Source organism: Artemia sp. Qi Xiang Cuo, chromosome 1, assembly GCF_049724085.1.
Source record: "Artemia sp. Qi Xiang Cuo chromosome 1, ASM4972408v1, whole genome shotgun sequence".
Lineage (NCBI taxonomy): Eukaryota > Metazoa > Arthropoda > Branchiopoda > Anostraca > Artemiidae > Artemia > Artemia sp. Qi Xiang Cuo.
In genome coordinates, this window is record NC_142794.1 from 44247434 (window position 1) to 44272493 (window position 25060).

General features: G+C 37.4%; 1 protein-coding gene across 1 annotated transcript in view; it reads right to left on the reverse strand.

Moving 5' to 3' along the window:
- Positions 1–300: 300 nt before the first annotated feature.
- The window catches only part of LOC148956360 (glycine receptor subunit alpha-2-like), a 66278-nt gene continuing 41518 nt past the window's right edge, over positions 301–25060 (reverse strand). The window contains exons 3-6 of the mRNA XM_089095042.1: positions 24317–24448; positions 20218–20447; positions 6090–6302; positions 301–670 (exon numbers count right to left, since the gene is read on the reverse strand). Of these exons, the coding sequence (XP_088951168.1) occupies positions 377–670; positions 6090–6302; positions 20218–20447; positions 24317–24448 (869 nt within the window). The 3' untranslated portion in view covers positions 301–376. The remainder of the gene's footprint in view (positions 671–6089; positions 6303–20217; positions 20448–24316; positions 24449–25060) is intronic.

Sequence of the window (25060 nt, forward strand, 5' to 3'; positions counted from 1 at the left end):
AAAGAAATTCCTAAAAATCCATAAAACTCGTAAAAATCACCGAATCCCAAAATAAAATATCGCTTTTTCTCAGATCGCTTTTCCCCTTTGGATCACTATTTTGCTTACTTTTCAACTTTGGCCCATAGATTTCAAGCAAATTGGTTCCTTTAACCTTTACATTAACTGCTATGATAACTCAAACCCCAACCGTAATTAGCATAGAAAGAAGAACTGAAAGAAAGAAATTTGTAAAAATAGCCTACATGGGATATTCTATATCATATATTTCCTACCCATATTTCTGTAGGGAAATTTTCCGGGGGGAGGATTAGCCACAATGGGACGGTGGAGTCTTGGCTCAATATGACATTCAAATCAAATTGAAATTAATCGACTACACTGGAATAGCATATATAACAAATACTGTCCAATAACCCAAATTAAATAAAAAGAAGCAAATTGGGAAAAACATCCGAGAGAACTGATCAATAAGTAATGCTTTGTTTTTCATGTTGAAATCGTTTTGTTTTTTCCTTTGTGACACTGGAACAGGAGACACTATTATTTGCATGGCTGAATTTGACTGGGAGCTCCTTGATGTAACACAAGTTCCTCTTTTTGTGATAGGAATTTGAGTTGTACTGGAACGTGAAGGAGGGTCACTGCCTTTTAACTGAGTTTCCTGAAACTGTAAGACAAAGAAATAGACTTATATTGTGACTTACAGGTAGTTTTGCATTAACTGTTTTGAATTATCTGTAAAATTGTATTTGAAATGAAAACATAGTCCTAGTCCCTTGTAAACCCGAATTATTAGGTTTTGTACATTTGGAATATTGGACACTAGTCTTACATATGTTTGTTTCAGTGTGTTCAAATTCTGAGGAGATAAAGAGTCTATGTTCAGAGGTAATTTTAGGAGGGACAAAGGGGGCACCTACCTCGGACCGCTGAAATTTTGGTGCACAAAATTTCAAATAAACAATCCAACTGTTAAAATCATTTTGTAATTTATCATTTTTTAATTAAGATGAAATAGAGGGCACAGTTGGCAGTAAGTAAAAGCAAATTGAAACCATTTCTAGTTAAAGAAAAGTAAGTAGAAATAAAAGTAAAAGTAAGTTGCGATGACTTAGATCCCATTCACTTGTTCTATGAACTCGAAGATATGAAAAAAAAATTCGATATCGACACGTTTCCTTAAAGAGACCTTTGGATGCGTTAGAATTAATTTGGCAGTATAGAGATGAAGGAAGCTGCAGCCTTGATGTCCTCCCACTGAAGTTGAAGACACGTATCCCCTCTACTCAGATCCTGTTGATACTACCTCCGCAAAGTGTGTCTTGGTCTACCTCTTTTGCGCCTCCTTTCAGGGCACCGCACATAAAATGTCCATGGGAGTCAATTCTCTGGCATAAGAAGGACGCGTATAAGGTACGTTCATCTTTTACATCTCAGAGGGTCATTAACTAATGGTCGACCGCTTCGCCATCGAAATTCTATATTCGTGACCTTTACCTGCCATGATATATTCGGTATTCTTCTAAGAAACAGGCTTTCAAAGACTAGGATGCTTTTCTCCAGTTGGACATTCAGTTTCCAGCATTCACTTGCAGAGAGGAAAATGGACATCATATTGCTATTTATGAGGTAGAGCTTCAAGCCCATATAGTGTGTTCTACTGTGACAGATTGGTTTCAATTAATTAAAACTGATGTAGCTTGTCCATTCCTCCTCTTGATTTGGTTGGCTATTCCACCATTGTAATCAATCCAACTCCCAAGGTACTTAAATTCATGGACCTGTTCAATTGCTTCTTTTTGCTTTTCAGTGTCAGCGGAAAGTCAGTTGTAGATATACCGTTTGTCTTACTGACATTTACTGTAAGGCCCACTTTTTCGGCCTTTTCATCTATGGCGTTCAGCAGAAACTGCACTCACTGTTTCGCTTCTCCGAGAAGAACAACGGCGTTAGCGAAGTCCAAGTCAGAGATCTGTCGGCTACAGATCTTCAATCCAGAGCCTGTAGACTGTCTTAGAATATGGTCCATAACAATAACAAACAGGAATGAGGATAGGACACATCCCTGTTGGACACCAGATATTATCTTGAAAAAATACGTATCCCCATTTTCTGTCGGCACACAAAGATCACTATTTTCATTAAGTGCTGTTATCATTTTGACTAGTTTATATGGTAATCCGTAATAATTCAAAATCTTCCATGAGATCTTTGAACAGTAGAATCAAATGCCTTTTCAAAACTAATTGAGAGAATGCATTTTCGTTCCATCCCTAGACTCTTCAACCATTGTTTAAGAATTAAAATAAGATCAGTGTTCGACAAGGTTGAAAGCCGTGTTGCTCTTCCCTGAGATGTCATTCCACGGATGTTCTTAGGCATTGTAATATGATTGTGGCTATTATTTTACTAGCCACAGACGTTAAGTTGATGCCCCTCCAGTTTTCATGGATTAACACATCGCCCTTCTTGAGGAGTTTGACCGGTATGATACCCCTTTTCAAATATTTTTTTTTTCACTATTGCAGGTGACCACTAGGAGAACAGTCGAAACAGTTTTGCAGGCTCGAAGCGGTGTCCTCAGTATCCATGAGCACTCACAGCTGTCGTCACTTCTTCGGTATTGGGGGGTTAGAACTTGCGTCAATTTATAAAAAAGGTTATATCGACTATGAGCCATAGTCAGATTAACTATGGGCCCAGTGGAACTAAATGATTTAGCGTAACCGAACATAGAATGCAAAGAATTAAAAGCAATTAATTGGGACGAGATAATTGAAAATTTTACCGAGGCTAAAGTAACAAAAGTCAGATTTAAATATTTAGAAAATTTTGTAAATAAATGAAAATTTTATTCTAATCAAGGTTTTACCCTGAGCGCGAGAGTGGCCAGAACCGCCATTGAATCTGTGCCATGTATCTTAAGTACCGTCCTACCTGGAATAGTTAATCTGTCTAATAAAAATTTATCCTCTGGGCGCCCAAAATAGACTTGCCTCTGCCAAACCATATTAAATTTTTGACTTTAAATTCATTAAATTTAAGTCAACTTGTCAGATGTCTTTATGGGTTCGAAAAATCACTGAAATATTTTTTGTAGTTCATCAGTTTTAGCAAAGATCGCCATGTAATAAAAAATGATTAGCCTACATGATTATTTATCTTATTTCCAGATTATAATGAAGTTCGTTCTTTTTACATCGAATACAGAAATTCTTGATGCTAATTATTTTCATTTTCCGTTAGTCTCATATGTCGGTTGTCACCACAGTTCTTGTAGAGCGTCTTAAGCTAGTTATGTGAAATCCTATCACTATAAAGACTCGAAGCACATGAAATTTGAAATTATTAGACTCGACAAGGCCGTCATAAAGTGCCACATGGTACACTAAAAGCTCAATTTCGGTGACATATTTTGGAAGAGAAAGGCTGGGCCGGACACATGGACATCACAGAGTGCTAATTAGGGACTCATTGGTAAACTAATTTTTATTTTTAATTGCTTTTTATAAATTTGACTTAATAAGGCAACCATAAAGCCCCGCATGGCACCCAAAAAGTGCAATTTAGGTTTTTTTCATGTTAGAAAATAAACAATAACAAAAATTGTGTTGTCCCATATTTTTTTCTTCAAATAACTGGGGGAGGGGGCAGCCTCCCCCTAGAAATGACGCCACTGTATGAATGGCAAGTAACAAGCACTAGTAAAACTAATTTTACTGGTAGAAATAATGGGTAAAAGCAGGAGAGAAAAACAAAAATGAAATCAACATGGCAGAGGTAAAGACGAAAGACCCGGAAAAGTTTCTTTACGTTCATTTACAGGCTCATTCAAAGCTTAATTTAAAATGTTTAGGTTTGTTTTCAATTCATTTGTCATCTAGAACACCCCTCAAACTCGAATGAAGGGGTAATATTGGGGCGATGATTCAACTATGGAAGATTTTTTTTTTACTTTTTACATGTAAATATAAAAGTTTTTTTTTATATTTAATTTTTATGTGTTTTACTTTTATAAAATCTTATATAAAAAACTCACATTTCATTTAAGTTTTAATTATTTAGGGGGGGTGGAGGTATGTAAGTTCTACTTATTGTGGGGCAAAATTTCAACAATTTTGCCTCAACCAAGTGTGGATGGTTGAGGGATGAAAATATGGAAGTACAGGGATTGGAATCGGTCAGGTCTGTAGTGTACAATAGCGTTAGATACCTGCAGTTTTGATAAATTAAACACAGTGTTGGTACTTAGACTAATGCTTAAAAGTTACAAATAAAAGACGCTACAATCATGAAGCCAAATATGACCTATATATGTCGTTCCAACTGTTGATAGTGACTGTAGATTGTTGTTTTAAATTTACATTAGGAAACTTTATTAATCGTACAGGAACTTTATAAACAAGATATTGAAATAGAAATACATTCTAAGACCACACTGGCTATACATGACGTATGACAAAGAAAAAAAAGCAGTGAAACTAAATATCCAAGAAAAACGAAAGTAATGTCAGCCAGTGGAAAGGAAAATACTACTACTACTATCAACTTACCACAGCACCAAGCCACCTGAGGTCAACACAGCTCCACAGGCTCCTCCTCCGTCCCGATTTATATCAAAGGGCCCCTTTGTACACCCTCCCATGAAGTTCCAATTTCCATTAAATCTATCAGTTGCCACTAATTCTTCCTCACAAAACAAATCTTATTTCACATCTTAGGGGTATCACAAAGTTTTTCATTTTCCTCTATATCTTTTCCTGCAACTCTGTCTCGGTTTAGCAAATTCTCAAAAATTTTCTGCCTATCTCTCTTTAACTCTTTGCTTATCACTAATTGTGGCCCCGTTCCTATCTTTAGCTGGGCCAAGTTCTGATTGACTACTCCCTCTAGATTTATTAACACGACAGTACAATATTTTACTATTATGATCCTCAGCAATTTCATCCATGGCCTCCACTTCAAACCTCATTTGTTCATATTTTAATGCTTTCTCCACTTTCTTTACATTCCTTTTGTTTTCATATGATCTATCACTCAGATAATTCTTGTACAAGCCCCTTCTCCTCTCTATTAGACATAAAGTGTTTTCACTAATATTCTTAGCTACATTCCTAACTCTCTTCCCTAAGACACCATTAGCAACTTCACAAATTGTTTTTCTAAAATTATTCCAACGATCTTCCACATTATCAATTTTAAATTCTTAAGTTTAGTATTCAACTGTTCCTGGAAAGTTTCTCTTAAATTCTCATCACGGAGGCTACCAACATCATAACTTCCCGGGAGGTAGTTACCCTTCCGATATTTCAGCTTCAAATTAACCCTTGACACTACTAGATGATGATCTTTACTTTTAACGTCAATAACGGCACTCCTATATACCCTAGTGTATCTTGTATCTTGTATTGATCCTGCCAGTCTTTGGTTTTCTATAACATAATCAATAAGGTTTGCTGTCTTACCATCACGTGAATACCATGTTAAATTACTGGCCATTTTATGACCAAACACCGTATTGGTTATAACTAGATTGTTATACCTACAAAACTGCAAAGGTTTGTAGACATTACTGTTTTCTTTTCCAACACCAAATTTACCTAAGCTACGACACCATCCATCCCTATATCTACCGACCTAGGCGTTAAAATCTCTTAGTGGACATATAAGAAGTGAAAAAAGCAGATATTTTGACGATTACCTCCACCTAGCTGTCTTCAGCGTTAAAAAAGAAGAAGAAAAAACTAATGTTTTAAAAGAATAGTTTTTCTTTTTTTGAGCTTTGAAGAGGGTTTGGCGGAGGTCTTTGTCGAAATATCTGCTAATTTTCACTTATTTATTTGTTCTTTGGCTGACATTACCCTCGTTTTTCGCGGCTATAATTTCATTATTTTTTTTCTTCTTTGTAATACGTTATTCAAATATAAAACACGATTAAAATTTTCCTTTCTCTTTTTCTATTTCTTGACAATACACTTAAGAGAACTGGTGATTTAATCTTAAAAAAAAAAAAATTCCACCTAACGCCCGTAGTAACCCTGGTCAAGTATACCTGTACAGCTGAAGGACTGATGTCTGAAACTTACCTGTTCATGGTTCTCCAATATCTGCCCATGGTCTTTCCTCTCTTTGCGCTTTGAGCCGTTGAGCTTGCATGTAAGTGAACGAATACTTCGAATCAAAAAAGATTCTTGAGTTGGAAGATCAGTCAAATCTCCAATGATGATGTTCACAAGAGCATACTCCATAAGTGACAGAAATACAAATACTGTACAGGAAGACATAAATACATCTATTGCCTGGAAGGAAACAATAAAGTAGCCTACTATTGATCGAGTAAAAGTTAATTTTGGCAAAAAGGTGAGCGTTACTGTTATTAGAAGTTACCTATGGCATAGCTAGAGCTAGGTCGGTGAAGTCAAGGCTCTGTGAAGTGGTGTAATTACTATTGCCATAACATCACAGATATGAAAAAACACGTGCTTGCGTTTTAAGGAGGAGGAAGGAACTATATGGGAACTATATGTGTGTATACATATATATATATATATATATATATATATATATATATATATATATATATATATATATATATGTACATACGTATATATATATATATATATATATATATATTGACCGCGCAACAATTCACCGTGGGTGTTACCGATAAGACAAATAGATTAATATGTGCTCATCACCAACTTGCGCTGCACTGGTATTCCTTCTGACAGTTCACATTCCTTTACGAAGATGAATTTTGAATCAGAATGAAAAGCAAGCTTACATAACAAGATTTTTATTTTACCCAAACTGTAAACTTCATAATATACTTTTTCCTGCCTCTCAAATTACGCTAAGAAGGAATATTGAATGTCTAGTCAATCTCTTAGCCGGTAACTAGGCTGGTAGAATTTAAAGAATAAAACACAACATTGTTACTAAGTATTTATCAACAAATCACGTTACGGTCGACTTGTCTTAAGGGCAGCCTGAGCGTTATTGGCTTTTTTAATTGAAATTTCCAAATCGATTATTTTTCTCGTTTGACATAGGTATGCGAGTCAAGCTTTGCGAAGCCGATTTTTTAAAGTTGTTCTAATAGAGCTCTCGTACATACTCTCCTTTTTTGAGACTTGAAGGGCTGATGAAAAGATTATTTTTTTAGCATATAAATGTTTTTCATATAAATTTCATATAAATGTTTTCATATAAATGTTTTTCATATAAATGTTTTTTCATATAAATGTTACTTTTTTGACAGATGAAATATTTCTTAGGTACAAGAAATTTAACTAAACAATACTGATTCAAGCCGAGGCAGATACAATTTTTGTCCCCAGTAATCGGATAAGTTGAAACAAAGATAAGATAAAATATTATCACAAACAAAAACAAAAATCAGGAAACACAAGACATTAATTACTATAAAGGGTTCATGGCCTGTAAAGGAGTGATAAGATAAACACACTATCTAAGCATCAGCTCATAAAAACAAAAGAAAGAGAGAGAGAAAGAGAGAGGGAGAAAGAAAGAGAGAGAGAGAGAGAGAGAGAGAGAGAGAGAGAGAGAGAGAGAGAGAGAGAGAGAGAGAGAGAGAGAGAGAGAGAGAGAGAGAGAGAGAGAGAGAGAGAGAGAGAGAGAGAGAGAGAGAGAGAGAGAGAGAGAGAGAGAGAGAGAGAGAGAGAGAGAGAGAGAGAGAGAGAGAGAGAGAGAGAGAGAGAGAGAGAGAGAGAGAGAGAGAGAGAGAGAGAGAGAGAGAGAGAGAGAGAGAGAGAGAGAGAGAGAGAGAGAGAGAGAGAGAGAGAGAGAGAGAGAGAGAGAGAGAGAGAGAGAGAGAGAGAGAGAGAGAGAGAGAGAGAGAGAGAGAGAGAGAGAGAGAGAGAGAGAGAGAGAGAGAGAGAGAGAGAGAGAGAGAGAGAGAGAGAGAGAGAGAGAGAGAGAGAGAGAGAGAGAGAGAGAGAGAGAGAGAGAGAGAGAGAGAGAGAGAGAGAGAGAGAGAGAGAGAGAGAGAGAGAGAGAGAGAGAGAGAGAGAGAGAGAGAGAGAGAGAGAGAGAGAGAGAGAGAGAGAGAGAGAGAGAGAGAGAGAGAGAGAGAGAGAGAGAGAGAGAGAGAGAGAGAGAGAGAGAGAGAGAGAGAGAGAGAGAGAGAGAGAGAGAGAGAGAGAGAGAGAGAGAGAGAGAGAGAGAGAGAGAGAGAGAGAGAGAGAGAGAGAGAGAGAGAGAGAGAGAGAGAGAGAGAGAGAGAGAGAGAGAGAGAGAGAGAGAGAGAGAGAGAGAGAGAGAGAGAGAGAGAGAGAGAGAGAGAGAGAGAGAGAGAGAGAGAGAGAGAGAGAGAGAGAGAGAGAGAGAGAGAGAGAGAGAGAGAGAGAGAGAGAGAGAGAGAGAGAGAGAGAGAGAGAGAGAGAGAGAGAGAGAGAGAGAGAGAGAGAGAGAGAGAGAGAGAGAGAGAGAGAGAGAGAGAGAGAGAGAGAGAGAGAGAGAGAGAGAGAGAGAGAGAGAGAGAGAGAGAGAGAGAGAGAGAGAGAGAGAGAGAGAGAGAGAGAGAGAGAGAGAGAGAGAGAGAGAGAGAGAGAGAGAGAGAGAGAGAGAGAGAGAGAGAGAGAGAGAGAGAGAGAGAGAGAGAGAGAGAGAGAGAGAGAGAGAGAGAGAGAGAGAGAGAGAGAGAGAGAGAGAGAGAGAGAGAGAGAGAGAGAGAGAGAGAGAGAGAGAGAGAGAGAGAGAGAGAGAGAGAGATGAACAGAGTGAGCAACTTATTCTAATCACTCCACAAAAACTAAAACCGGTTCAATTGATAGCCTAACAGTTATAACAAGAAAGAGAAAAAGTAATAATATTAAATAAGTTCATAAAGAAACCTTTCCAAGAAAAAATGTTTCGAAGGGGCCAAACGAGTGGAATTTTTTAGCCCAAGCCGGAGGGATTTTTCATCTAATATGACACGTAATTGAAAGACTAATATCCGACCTTAATGTCGAAGTAAGCGGAATTTGATTATGCCGAGAGCTAGAGAGGTGATAATTTGACCGATCAAATAAGAAAGATAACGTAAATATATTAGTCCTTAAATGATTACTGCCGAGCCAAAGACCAGTAAATATATGCTAGACAGAATGAAAAGAAAGACAGAGTAGCTGTTTCGTTACTTAGTGATTGATTCCCTGGATAAAAAATTTAGCTTTATCATCAAAGGCAGCGCAATAGAGCTGCCCAAGTAAAGAACAATGTAGGTACAATATATTTTTTTTGTCAAGAAACTTCGTATAGAAGGAGCTGTCGTAGAAACTTCGTAAGGAGTTCATTCAATTTCAGACTAAAAGTTTTTGTGTCTTTTTTAAGAGTTAAAATTGATTGGAGGTCATCCAGCCCCCTCCCACGCCTATTAACTCCTCATACACATCCAATCAAAATTTTGAGATAACGCTTTTGTTCAGCACTGCAGGAAAGGTCCAGTAACTAGGTAACTAGCACGGTACACGAACCTTCTAAGCCTACTAATAGATTTGCTTATACCCCTCGGAAATCAGACAGATCTCCTCCAGCAAGATCAACTACGCTGGCCAAAACTAAGGAATCTAAATTTACACGGCTGGAAGTTAGCGAGCGTGGACTCAAAAACAAAGGATTTTTTTAGGAATCAGCTCTTGCAATTGCCCGGCCTCAGAGACGATCTAAAAACTGTATAACAGAAAGTGGTAAGTGTGTGTGGGTTGGTGTTGTGAAAGGAACATTAATCCGCTCAAAGCCAATGTACTTACTTGTACTTGTGGCGGGAATCAGGCGTTTCCACCTCGCCCGGCATCGATGATCTTGGAGACCTTCTTGGACCATGTTGAGCGATCTTCTGCCAGCTGCTCTGCAAAAGCGAGCCACTGAGTTGACCATCTGTGTCCGAACTTTCTGAAACCCCCCATAGGTTCAAGGTCTGACTTGGCCAGGTTCCACCAGTTCTGCCTCTGTCTCCTTGGCGTCTCTTCCAGGAGCTAATAGGCTCGACTAGAAGTATTTGGCGAGGCAGGTACTCTGGCGGCTTCCGTAATACATGGCCCAACCATTTCAAACGGCGTTCTTTAATAGTGAGCGTAACACCTATTTGAATATTGCACGTTTAATGTAAATCCGCATTGGAAATACGGTCACGTAGCTGTATGCTGAGACTTATTCGCAGACAGGTATGCTCAAACACCTTCAGTGTATTCTCATGCTGTAGTTTTACCGACCATGTTTCGCATCCGTAAAGGAGAACGGTGCGGACTAGTGCCATGCAGATTCGAACTTTCGTTCGGACACTGACTTTGCAACGATTCCATAAGGGTTTCCGAAGGGAGGCAAAGACTGTCTGCGCTTTCTGTATTCTCTGTTGGATATCATCGTCGGAAGATCCGTCAGTACATATCTGGGAGCCTAGGTATGTGAAACGGTTGACTTTTTCCAGCTGAACTTGACTGACAGTTAGTGTGAATGGTCCTGTGTCGTGGTTAATAGCCATGAATTCTGTTTTCTCTGTGCTGAGTTTCAAGCCGATCAGGTCTGCCCAGGCCACCACGCTGTCAAGCATGTTTTGAGCTTCTACGGGGTCTGACAGGAGGTCAACATCATCCGCATAATCGAGGTCAGTCAGTGAAAGATTTTGTTCGATTTGAACTCCTGGATAGGAGGACAGTGCATTTTTAAGCCCTCAATTGACGTAGTAATTGAACAGAGTCGGAGAGAGGACGCACCCTTGTTTTACTCCGAACTCAACCAGGAATTCTTCAGTTTCTTCGCCATAGACTCGAACTCGGCTCACTGACGCGTCATAGTATGCCTTCATCAGTTCAACAAACTTCAGCGGCATTCCGTCATTCTCTAGGATCTTCCAAAGTTTCTGGCGAGTGACAGAGTCGAAGGTGGCAATGAAGTCCAGGAACATCAAGATCAGGGGTAGATTGTACCTTTCAAACTGCTGGATAATGAGGCGAAAAACGAAGATATTATCAGTACAGCCTCGACCTGGCCGAAAGCCGGCTTGATTTGCTCGGGTTCTTTCCTCCCTTGCCCCTTTGAAGCGGTTCAAGAGTATGATCCCGAATATTTTGACTGCAATGTCTATAAGACTTATTCCGCGGTAATTTTTGCATTCGGTTTTATTTCCTTTCTTATATAAAGGGAGAATGACTGATGTCTTCCAATCTTTTGGGAAAGAATTGGATCTTCACACTTCTTCGAGAATACCATGGAGCTGTTCAGCAGTGACCTCAGGGTATTGTTTGTACACTTCCGGGGGGAGGTCGTCTTCACCTGGAGCTTTGTGGTTCTTCAGGGTCTTGATCACTTTTAGTATTTCGGCTCTGGTCGGTGTATCCAGCTCGACATCGTAGGGTTCTTTAGGGACGGCAGGTGGGAGAGCATCAGGAGCAGATGATGGGGATGGGTTTAGGAGGACCTGAAAGCGATTCTTCCATCTTGCTGATCGCTCCTTCTGATAACTGATGATTTTTCCTGATCTGTCTTTGACTATTTCTGAGACAGCAGCTTTCTTACCAATGGATTCTTTCAGGATCTGGTAAAGCTTGCGGGTATCATATGAGCGTGCTGGTTTTTCTAACGACACGGTAGCATCTTCCCACATTTGGAGGCGGTCCAGACGAACAGAGCGTTTTACCTGTCTGCGCAGCTCTTTTGTTACTTCTTTAGGGACGCCCATCTTTTGTCTTCGCTCACCGACTATTGACAGGGTCCTAGCAGTAATCCAATGCTGTCGTTTGATTTTTGCTCGGCCTAGGATCTCATCGGCGATCTCTATCATCACTGTTTTAAAGGTCTCCCATCTCTCCCCGGGGGTTGGGTTTTCATCAGAACTGAGGGCGTCAAATCGGTTAGTCAGTTTCAAATTGAGGGCCTGCCGAACTTCTTTGTCTTGGAGCTTACCAATGTCGAATCTGGCCTTTGGCTTGTTTTTTCTCCGAGTTGCAAGACGTAGCAAAATTTTTGCAGCAACAAGCCTGTGGTCAGACCCAGACTGCGAGCCTGTGTCCGCGCCGTTGTAAGAGCGAGAGTCCTGTACGGAGCTTCTCCAGCGCTGGCATACGAGAATAAAGTCTATTCGAGCCTTAGTGACACCGTCATTTGAATGCCAAGTTAAAAGGTGGCTAGGTTTGTGCTGAAGTATGGTATTGGTGACAACAAGGTGGTTCATCAAGGCGTAGTTTACCAACCTTTGCCCATTCTCGCATCTGTGACCTTGTCCAAGTTTTCCCAGGACTTGTCTTGTGGTTTGGTCAGACGGACCAACTCTTGCGTTGAAGTCTCCAGCAACAACCAAGTAATCATGTGCGGCAACAGAAGAACACAGCTGTTGCAGCTCGCCGTAGAAATCATCCTTGGTCGTATCAGCAGCATCACGGGTGGGGGCATAGGTAGAAATTATCGACACATTTGCGGGGTTTCCTTTTAGTCTGATTCTGGCAAGTCTACAAGAGACTGGTTCCCATTCTAGGAGAGCATTTCTGGTTCTTTGGTTCATGATGAAACCAACTCCGTGGAGTCCCCGAATCATCCTCTACTCCGGAGTAGAAAAAATGGAACTGATGTAGCGTTTCAGGAGCCGTAATAACTATGGAGCCAGAACCAGAAATTCTGGTCTCGGGTATGCAAAGTATGTCTATGTTGTACTTCTCCATCTCATGGACAAGAAAAGCTTGCGTGGCTTCTTGTTTGACGGATCTTACATTCCAGCATCCCACATTCATTCTAGATTTTGCCTGTTTAATGACTGTAGTAGGTTTTCCTAGATTTATGGCGTGAAAAGGATTTTTCGACTTCGCCGCCATATTCTAAGTCGCATCGCCTGCTGGGAACCCCGTAGTATGGCTGGCTTATTTACTTCTCGACACCCGCGCCAATACGGGGGCCGCGTCGCTTGCCGGGGACGCCGTAGCCGTTACAACTTTTCTTCTAGGTCTCAGATTCATCAATGTTTCTTGGGAATAGAGTTGACCGCAAGGTCCTCAGTCTTGCGGGTCACCCAGAGCGCGTTGGCCACCAAATCGCTCGGCGTGGAGCTCAGTGGTGTTTACACCCTTCCACCACTTTGAGGTGCTTAAATTAATATTTGCTTAAAATTGGCTCAAAGCCAATGCTCAGACTGTAGCAGAATTCTTAATATATCTAAAGGCTAGTCGAAACCTTGCGCCATCAACAATAGAGGGTTATAAAGCAACAGTATGTGGAACGGTATCTCTAGCTACAGAAAAATATATCAGTAAAGATACTTGGATTTCGGGGTCCTTTTCGTCCGCGTGTAGAGGGGTATCCATAATTTAGTTAGAACATCTTATACTCCATCTTATCTCAAAAAATCTTTTTTTTTATTTAGCTAGAGGCTCATCTATTTTGCTTAAAATTAGTTTTCTACCTCATTTCGACTATCGGCTAGAAGAAGATTTTGACTTAGCATTGTGAGCCACATACATTTCTTTTAATTTTGTTTAAGCAAACATCTCATTATCCGATTCATTTTCAAAACCCCTGATAAGGGCATCTTCATCAAAATTTTGATACACATCCAATCAAAATTTTGAGATAACGCTTTTGTTCAGCACAGCAGAAAGGTCCAGTAACTAGGTAACTAGCACGGTACACGAACCTTCTCAACCTACTAATAGACTTGCACTATACCCCTAGGAAATCAGACAGATCTCCTCCAGCAAGGTCAACTACGCTAGCCAAAACTAAGAAATCTAAATTTACACGGCTGGAAGTTGGCGAGCGTGGACTAAAAAAAAAAGGATTTTCTTAGGAATCAGCTCTTGCAATTGCCCTGCCTCAGAGACGATCCATACCTTTTAGCCAAGCCATTTGAAAAATTAATGTTCAGGATTTTGATCCCCGATATGATGTATAGTTCCTAGAATATTTGCAAAAACAGCCGTATTCTTTGCAGTTTGCTGATGGGGTAACTTGGTTTTGTTGCTGCTCCTTGACCCCTTAACACCTGTCTGAAGTTCTAATTTAAATGTTATTTATGTATTATTTTCAGTATCTGTGAGTATAATCGAGTGAATTTCTAGGGCTCTCTCTATTTCCTGTACCGCTGTTTCTGAGCCTTCAATATTTTTGATATACAATATTTTTAATAGTTCTGGACCTTTTGGGTTTGATCAAGTAATTATATTACGTGATTAGGTTTATTAGTTCAACTAGTATCGATAAATCATTTCTTAGCACCATTTAGGAATTTTTCTATTGTACTTAATTGATTCTATTCACACTGATTTATTTTTGGACTAATTTGCTTCTAAAATTTTAGAACTGGGAAGGCATCATATCATCTAACCGTCAGGAGCACTAAAGTCAGGACATCGATAAAATCCGTCATAACATCGACAAAAAATCCGTCGGAACCACTAACCGTCATAAAATCTAAAATTTTAAAACTTTAGTTTTTTGGGATTTAGGTGGGAAAAGGTACCTAGGTTAGGCTAGGTATTTAACATATGCTATTCCTTACCTCCACCCCCCTGATGTGCAAATATATAGCCGAAATTTGTTTCTAAACTATCATTTAATTATTACTATTATATAAACTTATAAATGTTAATGTAATATAATGTAAATGTAATGATTTTTAGATGTTATGACGTTTAGTGCTTGTGACGGTTAGTCGAAATGGTAGCACCCCGTTAGAGCTTACTCTCTCAGGCGTGGAAGCAACATTTTTGTTAGGGTTTTTAAGTTTATATCTTTTAATTCAGCGAATTGCTAAATATGTATGAGAAATTGGTCCACGCCTGAATCTCCTGAATACTTTGTTAGTGATTTAACAATGTGTGTAGACGTTACTTTTAGCTGCTGTTCACTAAGAATATTTAGGATGGTCTTTGCCATTTTAACTTTTTTTCTATATCCTATGGGAAAAAAAAACATTCAAAGTTTATGAGTAATTGAAAAAAAAAATTCTATGTTGATTTCATTCTGCATAGCCCATTAAGTCTCTACCTACCTATATTAAACTATGCATGGGGACCCTTTATATTACATGAAATGGAGCTTTATACTACGATTCGTGACAAACTCCACCAATATTACGATAGGGAGACAAGCTTCTACCATTCCCAAATTAAACAGTACTTTGCGTGGAATGCACTATGCGCCGTGAAATTTATACCGTAGTAGTATATAACAATGGTGTAACGAAGTGGTTAAGTAGCGACCGGAAAGCTTATAGTGTCGGTAGAGATAACTTTAGCCCTGACATCAACACAAAAACTGAAACAACGTAAAAAAAGGGAACAATTTATTAAGCACTTACATTTACGATAGTGTTCCAGTGGTACATTCGAAACATAACCTCTGATTTCTATTGTACGTGGCAATAGTTCAAACAACAATATCCAATTCTGGGATATTTCCACTCCCATTCTTGTCCTAAACATATATTGTTCTAGACAATTACCCAACCAAACATGGAACATTCAAGGAGACTAAATAACTTAGTTTTTTTGCAAACATTTGGAATTTAATCAGTTGGAGATTTTACACTCTTGCACAACGAAATAGAGCTTTCTGGAAGGATGAAGAATTTGTCTTTTTCGCAAATTTTTTATTGCACAATGAAAATGCAGTTCTAGTTTGACTGATCTAGAAAACCGCGCCATAAGAGTTGTTTATCTATGCTAAAATGTAAAGATTTTGTTTTATTGAATTAATAATCTTTATTTCCATTTGATGATTTACTTCTAATTTTGAATTTGAGTTTTTCTTTAATTAATTAAAAAAAACTTTTTCTACAAAATAAGTTTTTCAAAGAAAAGTAAAGAACTCCATTAAACCAAAAATGAGCAAAAATAAAATAATCTACCAAGCGTGAAACTACCGCAAATCAGCATCGATAAATAAATGAAACCCAAAATGAACAGAAATTAAAATAAATAACCGAGCCAAACTAAATACGAGCAGAAATTAACATGAGTAGGGCTCAAAACCCCTGTGCCTTCCCAAGGCCAGGACATAATTTGCACTTTACTAAAAAGAATATAAATGTTTTTACTTCTATAACTTTAATAAATCAAATAATATTAACATTTTGATTAATGGACAGTGCACATTCATTTGTATTTTTTTTCAGTAAAGTTCAAATTATGTTCTGGCCTTGGGAAGGCATAGGGGTTTTGAGCCCTACTCATGTTAATATCTGCTCGTTTTGAGTTTGACTGGGATATTTATTGTAATTACTGTTCGTTTTAGGTTTCATTTATTTATCGATGCTGATCTGTGGTAGTTTCACGCTTGGTAGATTATTTGATTTTGTTTTTGCTCATTTTGGTTTAATAGAGTTCTTTACTTTTCTTTGAAAAACGTATTTTTGGAAAAAGTTTTTTAAATTAATTTCTGTTCGTTTTACATTGACATAGCCTTTTCAGAGAAAAGAAAATAATAGTTTAAACCTTCCGTTTTTTAAGACTTTATAGTTTGGCCTGCGATTTGTATGCTGGAGAAAATTTTTCAGCAATTTTTAACCACATAGGCCTACACCTTTTTTAAAATCTGGACACAAATAGTAGTGTTTAATTTAGTTTCATACCTCCTCTAGTTGACCTGAAATAGAAAACTTAATACCAATCGCAAAAAATCTGTTTAATTTCTTTGATAGCTTGGATACGCTTACGCTATTTTGATTCGTTAAGAGCAGAAGTAGCCCCAGAAATTTGAACACAATACCCCCGATCGGTCTTGGGATACTGCTGAGATACCTTATTGGGAATTGACATTATCACAGTGCGTTTTAATTTAATCCTAAGACAAAATTTACTTTTTAAGTATAATAAGCAAATGGGAAGGTGGGTGTCGGATGGGAATTAGTTACCCTCAATCACTTTCAACTATTAAAAAGGGCACTAGCCCTTTCTATTTTCAACCGAATGAGCCCTTTTCGAAGCTTCTACGACAACTCCTTCCATACTAAGTGCCCTGGTCTAAAAAAAGAAAAAAAAGTAATACATTGTACCCACATCGCATTTCATCGCATCACTTTCGACTACTAAAAAGGGCAATGACCCTTTCAATTTCCAATCAAATGAGCCTTTTTTGAGTTTCTACGTCAACACTTTCTATAAACACCTTATAAAATCCCAGGCCATAAATTACAACCCTTACCCTGAGTGCTTTGAAACGGTTGTCATCCTCAAAGACCTAATTTCCAGAACTTTCAAATAAGTTGGCTATCTCAAAATTTTTATTGGATGTGTTTGGAGAAATGGCGGGCGTGAGAGGGGCGTTAGTTGTTCTCCAATCACTTTCAAATATTAAAAAAAGGCACTAGCCCTTTCACTTTCCAATCGAATGAGCCCTTTTAAAGTTTCTACGACAACGCTTTCTATAAAAACCTTACATGCTCCCAGGGCATAACTTACAACCGTTGCCCTGAGGGATGGGGGGGGGGGGTTATCATCCTTAAAGACCTAATTTCCTGAAGTATCAGCTACGTTGACGCTATTTCAAAATTTTGATTAAAAAGAGCACTAGCCCTTTCAATTTCCAATCGAATGAGCCCTTTTTGAAGTTTCTACGACAACACTTTCTATAAGAACCTTATATACCCCCAGGGCATAAATTACAACCCTTGTCCTGAGGGCTGTGAGGGGGTTTGTCATCCATAAAGACCTAATTTCAAGAACTTTCGACTACGTTGAACAAAATGGCAATCTCAAAATTTTGATTGGATGTGTTTGGGGAAATGTTGGGCGTGGAAGGGGTGTTAGTTGCCTTGAAATCACTTTCGACTATTAAAAAGGACACTAGCCATTCTAGTTTCCAATCGAATTAGCCCTTTTGGAAGTTTCTATGACAACTCCTTCGATACGAAGTGCCCTGGTATGGAAAAATATTTGATACGAAGTCCCCCAAAAATGTCTGGAGGAATGGTGGTCGTGAGAGGGGGGGTGGTTGCCTTCCAATTACTTTCAACTATTAAAAAGGGCACTAGCCCTTTGAATTTTCAATTGAATGAGCCCTTTTTCAAGTTTTTATGACAACGCTTTCTATAAAAACCTTATATGCCCCCAGGGCATAAATTACAACACTTGCCCTGAAGACTGTGGGGGGAGTGTCCAGCTCAAAGATATAATATCTGTACCTTTCAACGCCGTTGAACATACTGGCTATCCCAAAATTTTGATTGGGTGTTCATGGAGGAATGGTAAGCTTTAAAGGGGGGCTAGTCTCCCTCCGATTACTCTCGACAATTTAAAAGGGCACTAGCCATTTCAATATCCAATCGAATAAGCCCTTTTTGGAGTTTCCACGACAACACTCTCTATAGAAACCTTATATGCCCCCATGGCATAACTTACGACCTTTGCCCTGAGGGCCTTGGGGGGGGGGGGGGTTGTCATCCTCAAAGACCTAGTTTCCAGAACTTTCAACTACGTGAACAAAATGGCTATATCAAAATTTTGATTGGATGGGTTTGGGGAAAAGGTGGGCGTGAGAGGGGTGTTAGATGCCCTTCAATCACTTTTGAAAATTAAAAAGGACACTAGCCCTTTGAATTTCCAATCGAATGAGCCTTTTTTGAAATTTCTACGACAACGCTTTCAATAAAAATCTTATATGCCCCCATGGCATAACTTACAACCCTTACCCTGAGGGCTGTGGAGGAGTGCCTTCCTCAAAAACATAATTTTCATTTGAAAATCAACTACGCTGAACAAAATGGCTATCTCAAAATTTTGATTGGATGTGTTTGGAGAAATAGTGGGCATGGAGGGGGTGTTAGTTGCCTTCCAATTACTTTCGACTATTAAAAAGGGCACGAGCCATTCCAATTTTCAATCTAATCAGCCCTTTTCGAAGTTTCTACGACAACTCCTTCAATACGAAGTGCCCTGGTCTAAAGGGAAAAAAATAATACATTGTGTCAACATCGTTCTTTACTTAGGCAGCGCGAATGCGCTGCCTCTTATTATGCCACAGATATAGAACTCTATGTATATATTTGCTTTTCATATTCAGCAACACGTTATTATGGATATGACGGTACTTTACCATTGGATGTTTGGATAGTGACTTTCCTTTTTGCTTAACGGGGGTTGGTATATGTCATTTCTTTTACTCTTTAAGGGCCGAATTTTGACAAAAGTTTTTGGATCGCTGTCGAAAAACATAAAATATTAACACATTTTTTCTCTTAGTCATGAGCATTGACTGTTTCCCAAAAATACAGAAAATATTTATGTATAACATCTTAACAACATACTATTTTTTTATTTTTTTTTTAAATCCCACCTGCTCTCCTCTCAGTGGTACTAACTTCTTTATTTCCGAAACTAATAACTACATTTATATACCACCTACACTAAAAAAAACCTACAAAATTTTTTAACTTTACTTTATCATAACAATCAAACTATAAATTTGAACAGTTAATACTTTATAGATTTCATTTGGGGGCATTCTACAACCAATTAACCAACATTATTACAACATCTGCCTAGCCGCTTTGCAGGGTTCCCTTCCGATATAGGGAACCCCTTCCGCATTGGCACCAACTATCAAACTCCAAAAAAATACTTTATTTTGCCTCCAAAATCCCTCTGTTTACCTTATAATCCCATCCTCCCAATTTACTCTCTCTCTTACCTCAAAAACGCCCAAATAAAAAACTTTGTATGAACATCATCTTACACAAACATACACTCAACACTTAGACAAAGTTTTTTCATTTTTATTTTTACTTTTTTTTTCATTTCTTCGTTTTCTAAAAGCCCTTTTCAACTGCTCAAATTCCAACAAAAAAAAGAGAAAAAAAACACAAAAAAACATACTATTAGGGATTCTAACAGGGACGTAATTTGCTACGGGCTAGGAGAGGGGGCAACTGCCCTTCCCAGACACCAGTTTACCCCTCCCCCACCCCTCCCGACAAAAACACAGTTTATACCGTAGCTGACATTTAGTTTCTTCAAAAACCTGGTCAAAACTAAGATTAGCCTGCATAATTCAAGCATCCACAGAAAGTGGTCAGTTTTCTTTAGTGTATCTTTACCTTTATGGTACTATATGGCTCTTTTTTTTCAGTTTTTACTGTTATTTTCACTCGATTTGGGAAAAATTGCTCCACCTTTGCCCACACCCCCAGGATTTTGACTAAATTACACTACTGGATTCTAAATAAATAAATATATATATATTTTTTTAATTTTTGGTATATTATCAATAACCTAATAGAAATCTTACCTTTATGTAAGAGACAGGCGGTAAGGATTTCTGCGAGTTTGCATGTTGCGTTGAAAGTGTAAGTAAAGAAGTAACACCAAGTGTTACTCTTGCTGGGACTGCCTCAGGCCTGATCCAAAAGGATATCCACGACATAATTACTATTAAGCAGGTTGGTACATATGTGTGAAATAAGTAATAGCCCAGCCTTCTTTTGAACTTGAAGACAACTTCTAAACACGTAAAATTACCTGCAATAATACAATGTTTAACATGTTTATTGAGAGTTGATTAATTACTTTTTGTGAATAGAGAATAACTAAATAAGATTTACAAGTATAAAGTTGGTTTTTCCACAATAAACCTCATTCACAAGTGCAAATTCAGTTTACGTAGCACCAAGCTAAAATATAAGCAAATATGCATAATTCCTAGATTTTGCGAGTTCATGGTGTTAGAATAAGTTTGAAAATAAATGTTAAGAAGACTAAGTCTCTAAGGCTAGAAATCAGTGAAGATGAAAAGGTGACGTTGGGTTACGAATAGATTGATCACGTGAAGAGCTTCACTTACCTTGCTATTATTATAAATAAAGACAGTGGAGGCAGTGAAGATATTAAAAGTAGAAAAGTCAAGCCTCAGGGTGTTTTTTCAAAGTTAAAAAAAAAATTGGGAAGAATAAGAAGATAAGTCTGCAAACCAAGATTATAATATTAGAAGTTACAGTGATGACGGTGGTCAAATATGGATCTGAAGCATGGCGGCTCCGAAACATATTTGCAAGAAGTTTTCCAGAGAAATCGCCAACGGATTTCTCTGGGATTGCCAAATTCCAGAGAAATCTGTAGAAATCCAGAGAAATCCAGAGAAAATAGAGAATTGACAAACAGATTTTTCTGAACAGGAAAAAAGAAAAATTAATTGGTTTTTCCACAGGAAAATAGAATACACCTTTCAAATTAAAACAAACTGAAATTAACCATAAATATGAGAAAAGCTGCCCCTATTCCTTCAATCTTAATGTTCAATTTTGATTTTTATGAAAACTTAGCAGAATGTAAAAATTACACTTAGTTGCTAGCTAAAACTGTTTTATTTGTACCTAGCTTACTCGCCGTGCGTGACTGCTATCTTAAAAAAAAGAAGTTCAAGGGGAATGCCCAACCTCCCCATCAAGTTTTCCCGCATTAAATTATTCCTTGTGGAAAACTGTCCCTCCAACGTAATTTTGCTCCGTGTTTGTAGACAAATTTACAAACATTTTTAGAACGTTTTACTCGTAGTGCACTGAAATCATTATTATAAAGGTATGATAACGTATATTCCACTAGGAAGCCATTCAGGTAAGGATTTTTTTCGTAAATATTGAGAAATTTATTGCAAGTATAGCCACGACATCGAAAAACGAAATACAATAGTGCATAAAAACCACAGCTTTTAGTTGTTAAATCCTCCACTCTCTTCTGGTTATGAATAATAATTTTGCCACTGCTTTCAATAAAGCTGTCGATGTGGGGGATATAAAATGTATATGGTATGCCAAAAGGATCGAGAATTCTATATTCTCCGCTGTTTGAGAGATGCATAACCAATGACGTGTCTTGGTTACTTGGTATTGTTAATACCGAATTTTTCAAGAAAATCCAAGGGAATACAATAGGAGTTGTATTTGGACATGCATTCTACGGATCCATATTAAGCACGCTGATTATTTGATCTGTGTTCATGGTGGCAGGTCTAGTAGAACACTGCTTTCGGTAGTGATTTCCCAGTAAGTTTCAAATTGATTTAATGGGATTACTACAATACTCTCAGCTAATGACTCGGCAAAGGTGCACTCTAAATGTATACTCCCCGTTCGTACAGTATTCATATCTTGAGTGCCAGACAAGTCCAATGCAATGATACCAGGAGTTTTTGCAAACATTTTATCGGTTATGCCGTTTTCAAATACTTGTGAATCTTGATCTAAGGATTGCATTGGCAACACATAGAGTGTTCTATAGGTTTTATCAAAGGATAAATTGTAGAGTGGGATTCCATTGGCTTTATACACAAGAGAGGAAAGTCAAAAGTTTTAAATTCGTGTGGGCAATTTGTCCACAATCCTATAGTATAAGCACTTTTTACAAACATCGGTGCCAGCTTTAATGGAATTTCACCATTGATAAATGAAGAATCAGTGACGGTGGGTGAACCCGTGGTAATGTCGCGGATTGGTTATTGTATGAGGAATAAGTAGTTTGATATTATTTCCTCTAGCTCTCAGTTTTTCCACTGCCAAAGCAACAGAACTCATAACCTGTTGCTTTCGTACATGACGTATTGACGAAGGGAGAGAGACTGTTTCATCGGGTGATGTAGCAAGTTCCTTTCGTAAAAGGAAATTCAATGGAGCAAGCGTTAATTTTGTGTCCATGTTAGTATTTGGTAGTAGCCGTTTGGGTATATTAAATCTCAAAGTTTATTTTCCCTCGTAAATATAATTTACTAGTTGTTACCTCTCTAAGTGCATTTGTAGTGTCAGTGCCTGTCTTATATTCATATTCGTGGTTGAACACTTCAATTCCTTATATGACTTTGGTGTCATCAACATGAACTGTATGTGGCTCGTACAAAAAGAAAGATTGTTGCTAGTGCTCACAAATGTTTCATTTAAGTAGACACTGATTTATCGAAATAAATTATTCAATACACAGTTTCCATAGGATATTCCATCAGTCAGACTTGGCATTTCATTGTCAGATTTCTCGACTACCACATGTTTAACTTATTTTTATCATATTGTCCTTCTTCATCCTGTCTCAGTTGATGGTCCTGTTTGTTTAATTTGAGGAATTGTTAACTTCTTTTTGTCCTCTAGGTATTATGAAACTGCTTATAACACCTTCTTTTTTCTACACTTTCATTGTTGATTTGTTCTGATCCGCGTTGAAACATGTCTTGTAACCTTGTATTTGTTTGTTCTTCACTTTTGTTTTTGACTTCTTTGTAATTGTCAAAAACTTCTATCCGCAAATTTCTTTCTTCTTCATTTTCATTTCTTCAGATATTTTTTATAATGCCTTTTGTCCTTGCTGCCTAGATTGGTCATGTCGAATTTGATGGTTTAGGTTCTTCATTTTTACCCACTGTGTTTACATTTCTTCGATCATCCTCTCGAAGTTGTCTCATTTGATGGCTCAGTTTGTTCATTTTAAACAATTTTTCCTCTAGGTATTATGAAATTGTGAAAACGCCGATTGTAAAAAAAACTCACTACACTGGATATTTTATACTATCTATATTCCTTGTGTAATATTGCATTCGTCATAGATACGAAATATGATAAATTACTCCTGGGATGGAAATGACGTATTAATGCTCTTGAAATGTGTTCATAAATATGACGTTACTTATATAAATTTGTTTCCAAAATTAAGGCTCTTAACAAATTTTTTCAAACTCGAGACCTATCTAGGTCTTTTTTCAGCCAAGAAAATCCTAGGATACCGATTTTCCAAATACAAGTATGAAGCCGTTTCTGAGAAAATATTTATAAATACATACAAACATCAATAAATATACAATCATTGCTTGCTTAAAGATATATATATATATATATATATATATATATATATATATATATATATATATATATATATATATATATATATATATATATATATATATATATATATATATATATATATATATATATATATATATATATATATATATATATATATATATATATATATATATATATAATACCAGGCCCCTCCTTTCGGCACGCGGCAGGTTTCTATCTAACATAGTACATGACGTCATTTGGAAAAATAAAAATTAAGGCTCTTTATGAATTTTTTTAGAGTTCTGACCTATCTAGATCGTTTTTTTTAATCGTTTTTTTTTATGCGAGAATATCCCAAGATACCAATGTTCCCGAAAAAATATGGAGCCGTTTTTGAGAAAAAATACAAAATACATACATAATTTCTATATATATATATATATATACATATGTATATATATATATGGATATACAGTTCAGTAAAGTATCCCTCGTGTACGTACATTCATACATTGCAGCCTAGTGAGTATTTGTCCAACCTTAAGAGGGTATCTTAGAACGTCTTACCAGTCGAATATACGTGAGTACAATCTCCTGTAGTATTTTCTACCAAATCGAGCTGGGGAAGTTCTATTCTATCCACTACTAGAGGGGTATCTTCTTCCCACACAAAAACAAGATCATCGGTAGTATGAGATACTGAAATTAAACAATATTAGTAAGAAAAAACAGTTCCCTGAATTTCCGATGCAGATATGTATTAAACTTAAACAAAGTAACTAACAATCAGAAGTATTTGAGGAAAGATTACTCTGAAAAAAAGATGGACAACTGACCTGGACAGCAGCCTACTCACCCACTTCCCTGTAAGAAGACATTTTCTTCATTTACACTGCTCTTAACAGCTCGTAAATTTTAATTTTCTGAAAACATTCTTAGCTTAATATAAATTGGTTACACAGGCAGCTTACTCATATGCTCTCGTAACTGGAATGGAGCTAAATAGTAACAGAGGGAAAAGTGGCAAAGATGATATTATTCAAATTTGTATCATTTTCGAAGGGTCAGAGATTCTTCAGAAGGGCACAAGAGGTGTAAAGAGTTTCTAAAATATTTCAATATTATAGAAATCACTTGAAGTTCCCCAAATGAATGACTCTTCGAGGCTTTCGTTACTACATTATTGCTGTTATAACTGTATTATTATTATTCTGGATGAACCCAAAAAACTTTTCTGAGGCTCAGGTTACAATGTTTCATGCCTCCAAGTCCCTCCCCCAATGAATATTATATCATCAATAGGCACTTGGA